Source organism: Lipotes vexillifer, unplaced genomic scaffold (genome assembly GCF_000442215.2).
Source record: "Lipotes vexillifer unplaced genomic scaffold, Lipotes_vexillifer_v1.1 scaffold565, whole genome shotgun sequence".
Taxonomy (NCBI): Eukaryota; Metazoa; Chordata; class Mammalia; order Artiodactyla; family Lipotidae; genus Lipotes; species Lipotes vexillifer.
In genome coordinates this window covers 1,261,373-1,272,272 of record NW_006771554.1, presented here as the reverse complement: position 1 = coordinate 1,272,272, position 10,900 = coordinate 1,261,373, and the positions used below count along the sequence as shown (strand labels likewise).

Here is a 10,900-nt window from a genome sequence, read left to right as displayed (position 1 = left end):
TGTACCAGGTAGTCCCACGGGTAAAGGTAGCTGTCGGAACGCTAGACTGGGAGGAGGAGGAACTTCGGCCATCACCTGGCCCAGCACGTTTCTCCCTAACACGCGACCCCTAAGCACTTACCTCGTGTAAGAACAGGGCCATGCTTTCCAGATTTCTTTTAGCCTCACAGAAACTGCTACTATTATCTGAAATAGGATTCCTTAGCCTTATCTCTTACCCTTTATCCAACTGGGATTTAAAAAAAAAAAAGTGGCACACTCTCAGCCTTCAATTTTAAATAGAAACCTTTATTTACAATGACGTCCAAAATGATCAACAAAGGAGTCACAGCTTACCACTCACCCATCTCATAAGTTATCCCATGTGGTTTGGATTCTTTGCAGTGTGGTTTATATTTTTAAAAAACATTTAATGTAAAACTGATTGAAAGTGAATTCATTCTCAACACTGTAAGTCAATTCCTGAGAATTTAAATATTGCTCTCAGAATGACATGTCCATCTTCAAAATTCCAAATATTGGAAAGAGAAAGAGAAGGAAGGAAAACGAGAACAGCCTGCTCACGATGAAACAGTCTGCCTCGGGGCCACATAACAGATCCTCTGCTCCTCTGCAGCAGGGGAGAGTTCATCTACCCGAGAGGTTTTATTCCTATGAACTTCCCACTTGTGAACAAATGCACGGACTCTGCAAATAAAAAGGGAACTGGACAGGCATATGGGTAGCTGGCAATCCATTGTGTTTACTTTCCAGCTGTATCTGTCTATGGATCAAGGAACTTACAGGACAGCAAGCCAGCTATGTTCTGTAGTGCCCCGCCCCTATACACCCCCAACTCACCTTAGATATTAAATACTGATTAAGCAGTCCTATTGATTTTTACACCTTTCCATCAAGATGCACAGTTTAGAAAAGTGGCATCATAATATGAACATTAACAATGGATTTCTATTTGTTTTTTTAAAGGAAGAAACGTATCTCCTTTATATCATTTTGATCTTTATAAAATATATATATATTTATATTTATATATCTTTGGATTCAGCAAAAAAGTAGGTACTGGAAATATCTCACATTCTAAAAGCAGATGAAAACATTACTTACACTGTTCACCCAACAGATACTAAGGTTTAAAAAAGTGGTGGGGGTGAGGGGAGGAGGGGTGAGGAGAGGTAGGCAGAGGAGTACAAAGAGAATTATCCGAAAAAGATAAAACGGGAATAAAGGTAAAAACAAATTATCTCAAAGACTGCATCTATTAAAAGGAAACAAAATCTCAAATTTGCACCAATAAAATGAACAAGTAGTAAATATAAAAACTTATAATAAACTTCATTTTTCTTCCATATAAAAAGGGGGTGCTGCCTTCCACTTAGCCTGGAGTCAGAACTGACTGAGGAAAAGAATCACAAAACTTTTTGTCTTTAATTAAAAGTCAAGAAAGGGTAAGAGCACCATTCTATTTCTCCCATACACGTGTGACTTCAACAAGAAAGGTTCAGATACATCTGATACAACTGTGTCTAAAAAGACAGACTCTTATTCAGCTCTGCCTCTGTCTCCAGACCAGAGGATGTGTTATCTAAAAAGTACAGGCGACTCAGATGGAAGCTGATGGATTTATAATCTTAGATTTGTTTTTAACCAGGTGGGGGGAGTGTGAAACTCAGATCCACTCTAGTGGCGGTTCTGGAAACACAGGTTTCACTTACTCATAGGTCAAAGAAATTAAATGATCTCACCTTCAGAGACACCTACAAATATTGGCTAAACGTGTGTAAAAATTTTAACTGGCTCTCAGTTATTGCTAGGAAACGACACCAAGGCTAACAGACATTTGAAATTCATAGCTAGTCCAAAAACCTAATTTCATTCAACTGTTTGAACCTGATAACATAAACCAGGTAAAGGGAATTAAACTTGACTTTCTTCCCTATTCCCAACTGACAAGCGGCAGCAGCAGAAAGGGGCGGGGGCAGAGCAGGGAGGGAATGCAAAGGTGCCCAGTCAGACCTCGGCTCTGAATCACATGAAACTGGCTGCTATGGAGACTGAACTCCTTAGGAAATAACCATGATGCTACTCCTCCAATTCTCGGGGGAAAACATCACAGTAGTGGAAGGACAAGACAAGCTGAGCAGACACCAGGAACCACACACTGAGGATTCTACGCCTGAGATCTCAATGTGGGACTCAGGTCCTAGCAACCAAAACCTTAGAGCACTCCTAAGATGGATGAGAAGACAACATATTCACTTTTAAAAAAAAATACCATGAACTGCCATTTAATTTATGGACTGCTTAAAATCCAAGATTCTTCTTTGAAATCAAATTGCTTGATCTTTTAAAATCCTTGATATCTGGGGGTTTTTTTAAAGTTTATTTCCCCGTATCTATTCTCTCCCCCAAAATTAACAAAGTGCTTAGTTCTGGTAGAGAAATTTTTTTAAAAAATTTAAATGTCTACATCTAAATGATCTCTTTAAAAAGCATTGAGATTAAGAGACTGAAAACAAGCGAGGCATCTCAGGCTGGGGGCAAGGAAAAGCTGTTGGCCACTGCCCCATCCCCCAGGCCACAAAATTCAGGGGATGACTTCTGTTGGTAACCTCACCATGCTGAACTTACTGAAATCAACAATGTTAAATATTTAGTTTCACAAACTCTGTAAAAATGAGTTGTTGTGACCTACAAAAAAAGGTATGTACATATTTTACATAATACAATATCTTAAAGGTCATATTTACAAAAGAAATTCTATTCACAGAAACACTGCGAAATTCTGATTCAGAATGCAGTACCTGGCCTTGGGTTTTCTGCAGTTTATTTTCAAAAAGCATTATTGCTCTACCACATAGGCAAAGGGTGAAACCAGTACTTTCAACAACAGCAACAAAAATCATAGTTCTTGTCCAACAGATTAGACAAAAACTAGGTACGTGGTTCACCGTTCCTCAAGACCTCGAGAATATTGCATTTATCCATTACCTTTTAAATAAAGTGCACTCCGCTGCACGTTAGCATATGAAAAATTGCCACTGACTCTGCTGCAATTAAATACTGTCATCTATTTTCCCTTCTGCGACGCCATCTGACACCAAGGACAGTTCCTGGAGCTGAAGTATTACAGGACATTAGGGGCAGATAAAAATGCTATTTAGGAAAAAGCCTAGGACAACCAAGAGTAGGGTCAGAGCAACTCAACACTATCCTTAAGGGAGAACTTGGAAATGCCCACTCCCGGGACAGAACCTGATACTGACAAAAACACTCGAGGTTGGGACCATGCTCTTCACCCAATACAGCAACTATCAAGAAACCGGATGTTCTAATCTCTTGATTTCTCCAATGTTCTCTGGCCCACCTACATTTTTTACAAAGACTTTGGATAGCCAAGCAGAAAAAATTTTCTGACACCGGACAGTTCTGTGATCAGTAACACTCCGTACCTCCAGAATCACATCCTAAAAAGGCAGAACGCCAAAAATATTTGTTTTAAACACCATGATAACATAGGAGGGAAAAATAGCAGGTAGGTATCACACTTCAGCTTAAAATCCAGTCCTGCCTGCTCAAATGACAGCACTTGAAATACCCTTGATGGAGATCAAAGCTGGTCCTTTCTTCAAAGCTGGGTGCCTAGACAATGATTCTTTACTCCCAATAATCCTAGTGCAGTGTCATTTGTACAGTGATTTTCTTGGAGGTCCTGGTGTAGAGATGTCAGCAATATTTCTGTTGGCAACCAGAAGTAACATGAGTAAAACACACACTTTGCCCAACAGAAAAGAATCCATTATGTCTACACTGATGGCTTGCAACATGGCTCTGGCTGACTGACTCAGTTCTTAGATCCCAGATTTCTGAAAGTATCAACTGGCCCAATGCCTTCAAACCAAAAGTTTTTTCAATTACTACATATATTTTTAAGTTATACATCCAAGTTTAAAAATCTACCTAGGACCTTTAAACATTACAGTTGAGGCTTTGGTTCTCTCCAGAGAACAGGAAAATTTTTTTTGAGAAAGGTAAGGAACAGATCCCCCCACCCCGTACCTGATCAGGACCCATCGGCATGCCAGTCATGGGCATGGAGTTCATGTTCATCTGTCCCATGGGACCACTACTGCCATTCATGTGCACCATACTATATGCTGCAGGATTCCCCTGGTGGGCAAACTGCTGATGGGAAAAAGAGCTGTAAAGAAAGTGGGAAATTACCTCCTGGGTCATTTTCATAACACAGGACATGCACACAGAGACTACCGCAATTTTGTCAATGTCGCTGTACTCAAGCAGAGAACGTGGGCAAGCAAACTCTGACAGCCTGCCTTCCATCTTCCACAGCTCTCTGTACTCACTACCCTCGTGGAGATGAGCACAGTAGGAAGGCTTCTCAAAACACATGAGCCAAATCACACACTTTCTAATGTAAGCCTAGGACCTTTGATCTCCCCACCCAAACAGGCTTGGCTGAAAAACACAGAGGCTAATTCCCTGAACTTCTGGCACTAGAATGTGGCCGACTTTTATGAAGTCCCTATTCTGGGAATTCCCCAGCAGTCCAGTAGTTAAGACTCTGCAATTTCACTGCCGAGGGCTTGGGTTCAATCCCTGTCAGGGAACTGAGATCCCGCAAGCCAAGCAGCCCAGCCAAAAAAAAAATCCCTGTTCTTCACCTGTTCCTGGTCAGGGTTCCTGACGGCCAGCCCTTCATTTCCGAGGACTGATACATGGGTGCGGTCTGAGGGTGCTGCATCATGGGATTCTGGGAGGGACCCATTCTTGATGATATCATCGCACTGGGAGGACTAGGCACTCGACCAAACGCTGGATCTGGCTGCTGTCCCATCCCTTTAAAAAAAGATAGAAGAAGAGAAAGAAATTACAATGCTCAAATGCTACCTCCTTAGAATATCAGCTTTCTATAGTAACTTGAGGTTCTTTTTAAAGGTGGGGGAATGTGTTAAGTATAAGGTATAAAGATGCTGCCTGCCAGTAATTCTTGCTTCTCACCAAGGTGACAACTAGAGCCAGGCTTACTACAGAGATGCACGCTGTGTGGATCCCCCGAAGGGCAGTTACTTCAGTGATCTTTCTGTATAAAAAGGACACCATATCACGCTGCTCCTCACTCCATCCCCCTTTACAGGGCAAAGAGCTGTGTCCCCAGCTGACAGGGATGCATCCTCAAATGTCATCTCTGCAATAGATACCTCTAGCGCCACTCCCACCATGTTCCTGGAACCTCACAAAGGCATGACTGTAATTAATATGTTCAAGCCACCAAGAAAAGGAACTCAAAAAGTCCACACAGTGCATTGCTCTCACTGTTCGGAGATGGCAGAGTTCTACTATGCTGGGACGTACTGGACGGGACCTGGTAAGTCTTTCTTCCAAATTAAGACGTGGGGAACTGTAAAAACAAGAACTGGTGGGAAAACACCTGAACTATGATAGATCATCTACCTCAGTGACAATCACCTGTGCACTGCAGTAGACATTTTTGTTATTTTTTAATTAATTTTGTTTCTCTTGTGAAATAAAAGAGAGTGAATAGCATTTGTTTTTAATATACAACAGACCTAGTGACTCTTACGTCCGTAGGAATGTTACTTTGAGGAAGACATTATTATCCCTGACAAATTTACCATAATTTGGTGGATACGGAAACTGCTGGGGTGGAGCTTGTGGCAGGGCAGGCCCTGCCAGGACTCCGTCCATGGCGGAGGACGCAGTCACGTTAGGGGGTGGACTGAAGGCCTGGGTTTGCTGCTGCTGCTGCTGCTGCTGCTGCTGCATCATCATCGCCACCCTCTGCTGTCGGAAGTGATGACTCAGCAGCTCTCTGCTGCGCTGGGCGACCATCTGGGCATTAAGGAAACCCTGCTAATACCCAAGAAAGAACGCAATTACACACATGTGGCAAGAGCTAGCCAATTTCATACATACAGTGCCCCCATGACACATGAGGTATCAGAGAGAAAAAACACCCAATGCCTTTCTATATAATTACAAAAAAGGAAACGCACAATTCTCATTATGGTAAAGGCTTTCTGGCTTGGTGTGGGTATGAGCATTGGGGGAGAACAGGGACCTGGAAATTACTGGGGGCTAGGGGACGAAAGCAGAAAAGTCATCGGGCTTTGACATAGTTAGAAAACTTTCCTCAAAGTGAGAGAACATTTAGGAGTAGAATTTGAGGACAAACTTTTCAAAAACTATAAAATAAAACAGCAAGAAGAAAAGGGGCAGGAATGAGACTATGTTTGGGGGAGAAACAAAAAGAGAAGCCAAAAACAAAGCAAAGGGATGGGGTTATACTCAGAGAAGCAGGAATCCACCCCAGAAGCTCTTGTAGTCTCTCTAAACCTTCTGACAGAAGAGGTGAAGGGTAAGGAGGTGACGGGATCAAAGCACTGAACAAGGAAGCTGACCTGTTGATTTGCCAGCTGGGAGAGATCATCACCAAAAAGCAAACATTTATCCTCTTTTTGGAAAGCATCCTAGCTCAGCTTATACAGGAGATCTGACTATCAAGAAAATATATAGGTATCGGTACTTCCGAGTAGGTCTAACAGCAAAAACTAGGCATTTCAGAATTGTTGTTGTTTAACAATATTTCAAACCACAGTAGGGATTTTCATGTAGTTATCTGCCTTGTGCACACTAAGGAAATGCCTTAATATAGTGTGTCCACCATGCGCTGGAGGCAGACAGAACTTTAACAGCACTCCTCCCACTATGGGAAATCAGGTCATCTCAGAGGCTGTCACTGAGAGTTGGATTATAAATTATTTATTTTCTTCTTTATACTTCTTATAATTTCAAATTCTACGCAGTGAGCATGTGGTTTCACAATCCAGGAACAGAAAAAAGTTTACAGATTTTTTATTTTCAATTCCTGAAAAGTAAATGGTAGCTGTTTTCACAACACAACAACTGATCACAAAGGGAATTAATTTTTTTATTAATTTTTATTGGAGTACAGTTGCTTTACAATGTTAAGTTTCTACTGTACAGCAAAGTGAATCAGCTATATGTATACATATATCCCCTCTTTTTTGGATTTCCTTCCCATTTAGGTCACCACAGAGCACTGAGCAAAGCTCCCTGAGCTATACAGCAGGTTCTCATTAGTTATATTTTTTATACACAGTATCAATAGTGTATATATGTCAATCCCAGTCTCCCAATTCATCCCATCCCACCCCCGGGAAACTAACTTTAAAAACATGAATCAGTGGTTTTTAATAAAAGAACCTCTCTTCCTCTGATTCTTCCTAGTTACCAGTAGGAGAGACAAAGGGAAGGAAAAAAAGTGTGATGGGACCATGGGATGGGTTCTTACACAAGAAATTTGGGATTATGTACTGTCTTTGTTTAATAAACATTTACTGAGAGTCAAGCATAGGCCAAGCCCTGTGCGGGGCATTCAGCCCTGAACATGGAGAGACTTATTCTCACCTGGGAGTTGACCTGAGGCTGCATCATGGGCCTCATCACCGCAGCCCCACCAGCAGTGGGGTTTTCCATTTTCATTTCAAGTGCCTGACGGCTCTGGTTCAAAAACTGGGGAGAGACAGGGTGGTTAGAATGCAAGTGGAGCATGTTAATGAGCCCAAACAGCTGTCCACACCCTTGGCACCACACAGCGAGGTCATGATGACACCTCTAAACCCATTACCCGGGCTAAGTCATGGCTAAGCTGAAGCAGCACACTTTCACATTTCAAAAGGGTTGGTGCTGCAAAGCCCTTGGCTGGCATGTGAGGCCTTCGTGTTCAGCAACAGGAGGAAAAGTGAAAGTGCAATTCTGCAGCTTAAAGAATGTCTTCAACAGGAACTCAAAGAATTTATAAAGTCAGATTTTCTCTGGGATTACTTAGGCTATTGGGGAAATAGCCTTAATTTGATCAAAGGTAACACTGGAAAAAACCACTTCTGCTACCTTTTCCTGGGTAATTTTTAGTGGAAAGAAATGGTAAAAAATGATACCATGAATGCATTAACACAGCTTTCCTGAGTACCTACGCTGACTTTTAGGAACATTAATACACTGGAAGGGTATCCGGCTCACTGGATTCTCAATTCACTCATCTGCTTATGTGGTTCGATCCCCCCACATTTAAGAACTCAGTGCACTCAAGATACAAAATAAAAATAAATCTTTTTAAAATAAAATTTTTTAAATGTGTTACAAAGGAAACAACGGAAAAAAAAATATTAAAAGAGCTCAAGTTGTATAACACATCTAGAAAGCAGAGGTTCCTTACAGAAACTGCTCAAATCAATAAGGTTTCAACATCTGGCTATTAACATTAAGGACTTTTTTTTTTTTTTTTTCCTTGCGTTATGCGGGCCTCTCACTGTTGTGGCCTCTCCCATTTGCGGAGCACAGGCTGCGGACGCGCAGGCTCAATGGCCATGGCTCACGGGCCCAGCCGCTCCGCGGCATGTGGGATCTTCCCGAAACGGGGCACGAACCCGCGTCTCCTGCATCGGCAGGCGGACTCTCAAGCACTGCGCCACCAGGGAAGCCCAAGGACTTTTTTTAATAATAGAAATTATCTACCTCTAAGACTACAAAGCCATCAAGAAACCTCTTCTCCCCCAAGAGCAATTCTCTCGGACATTTTTTATTTTTCAACCTGTACAACGGAATATTCTTATAGAAAGGTATCCAATTCTAGTACAACCACGCCCTAGCAAGGAACCATCCATACAAGTAAAATGTTAACAGAAATGAAAACGAAAGGAATTTCTTTGGTTGACTAGGGATAGAGAGCCAGTGGCAAGAGCCCTGAAAGAACACAGACCAAAAACAAATGAAAGAGGAGGAGGCCAAAGGGAAAGCTGCTTTGGGCGTGTGACTGGGTTACCTGCTGGCCCTGCAGCCTCTGCTGAAGCTGCATTCTAAGTTGCTTGGGAGTGTTTGTCCGGGGTCTCATGATGTTGGCCCGAGGGTGCATTCCTTGGAGAGGAAAACCTCCTTGCTGGTTCATCTGATTCATCATCGAGTTAAAAGGTGGTGATTGTCCTGGAAGATTAAAGCCTCCTTGCACTGGAGGCCCCTGTGTCGGGTATGTCTGCCCATATAATGCTGCCTTCTGCTCCATCATTACTGCAGCTTCTTGGCCTTGGAAAGCATCCTGTTTGGACTCCAAAGCTTGTCCCTAAACATCAAACACATAAATGAACAGTAAAGTACACGTGGGAAAGCAACAGAAAAACAATGCTCTAAAGAAGGTGAAAAATATAAGTCAATATATGTGAATGATGACGTTGCAGAATTCCAAAAGCGAAATCAAATTTATTGTCTTAAATTCCATGAGACCAGAGACCAAACCATCTTTTAATAGCTGTGTACTAGTGCTTACGGAGCACAGGGTCTCACACAGGGAGACACTCAAATATTTTCTGAACCAAATATCTACGATGTATTGAGTACCTGGAGAAATACTATTTGTTCCAGACAAGATTTCTGTACCAACATTGACCTCCCATGCCAAGTGTAAAATAAATCAATGCAAATCACTGGGATCAATGAATTCTCATGTAATCTGCACAAGAATGCTTTTGAAGGTGGCAAGAGGTGAGTTTAGTAGAGACAGGTAAATCAACAACAGCCCATGTCCCCTGAGGTGTATTCACCACATGAACAAAACCTAAAGGTGGGGCGCTTCCCTGGTGGCGTGCAGTGGTTAAGAATCCACCTGCTAATGCAGGGCACATGGGTTCAAGCCCTGGTCCAGGAAGATCCCACATGCTGCAGAGCAACTAAGCCCGTGCGCTACAACTACTGAGACTGCGCTCTAGAGCCCATGCTCCGCAATGATAGAAGCCACCGCAATGAGAAGCCCGCATACCTCAACGAAGAGTAGCCCCTGCTTACTGCAACTAAAGAAAGCCCGTGCACAGCAATGAAGACCCAACGCAGCCACAACTAAATAAATAAATAAATAACCTAAAGGTGGTCAGTCATCCACTATTTGTGCGTGAGAAGGAGAAAGAAACCTATTAACTCAACAAGTATTTATTAAGTGTGTTACATGCCAGGTATCACTTCTCTATGTGCTAACCATGCATACAAAGTAATGTCCAGCAGAAAAAGAAGTAAAAATAAATACTCTGAAGGAGGGGAGAGCCTGCCATGTTAAGACAAGAAGAGCCAGGCAGGTGCTGCATCCACCTTTAACTTCTCATCCTTGGGCACAGGATGCCAAGTGTGCAGTTTACACCTTCACCAAGTCTCGTCCTAAAGCACACCTCACCCCGTGGTGACCATGACACCATTCTCTATTTTCTCCCCCATCTCGGGCCTTTCCTTGGAGGAATGTTAAGAGTTCATCCGCCCTAGGCCCTCTTCTTTCCTCTCGCTACCTTTTCTACTCGGTCTCCTCAGCCACTGGTGACAACTGCCAAGTTTCTTTCTCCAGCTCCAATGCCTCGGACTCTTAACTGTGCTCATACAGGCTCCCACTCAACATCTTTACCTGGACGTCTTGGGCATCTCAAATTTAACATGTAGAGCACAGAAGGCGTGATTATCAACAGTCCCTTCCACACACAAAAAAACCCCGATTCTTCTCCAATCTTCCCTACATCACAATAGATGGCAACACCACTCACCCAGAACTAAACGCCAGCAACTCCGATTCCTCAGTCTCCCTTCCCAACTGTGCGAGTGCATATGTGTGCAGACAGGGCGCAAGTCCTGTCAGCTTTTCCTCCGTGACACGTCGCATAGCCTTCCCTTCTTTTCATTCCGTTGCCATGACCCTTCCCAAGACATCTCCCTGCCATCTGTGCGTCTACCCTGTGCCGTAATACCAATTCCCTACTCCAGACAGCAATCTGAGATTTCTGTTTATAAAGTAATCAGACCATAACACACTCTT

At 42.8% G+C, this 10,900-nt stretch overlaps 1 protein-coding gene across 1 annotated transcript in view; it reads right to left on the bottom strand.

The window, feature by feature from the left end:
• Positions 1–3,311: 3,311 nt before the first annotated feature.
• Positions 3,312–10,900, bottom strand: part of NCOA3 (nuclear receptor coactivator 3) — a 25,979-nt gene continuing 18,390 nt past the window's right edge. Inside the window, exons 17-22 of the mRNA XM_007446941.1 lie at positions 8,882–9,175; positions 7,468–7,572; positions 5,652–5,889; positions 4,680–4,854; positions 4,057–4,198; positions 3,312–3,464 (exon numbers count right to left, since the gene is read on the bottom strand). Coding sequence (XP_007447003.1) covers positions 3,312–3,464; positions 4,057–4,198; positions 4,680–4,854; positions 5,652–5,889; positions 7,468–7,572; positions 8,882–9,175 — 1,107 coding nt within the window. The remainder of the gene's footprint in view (positions 3,465–4,056; positions 4,199–4,679; positions 4,855–5,651; positions 5,890–7,467; positions 7,573–8,881; positions 9,176–10,900) is intronic.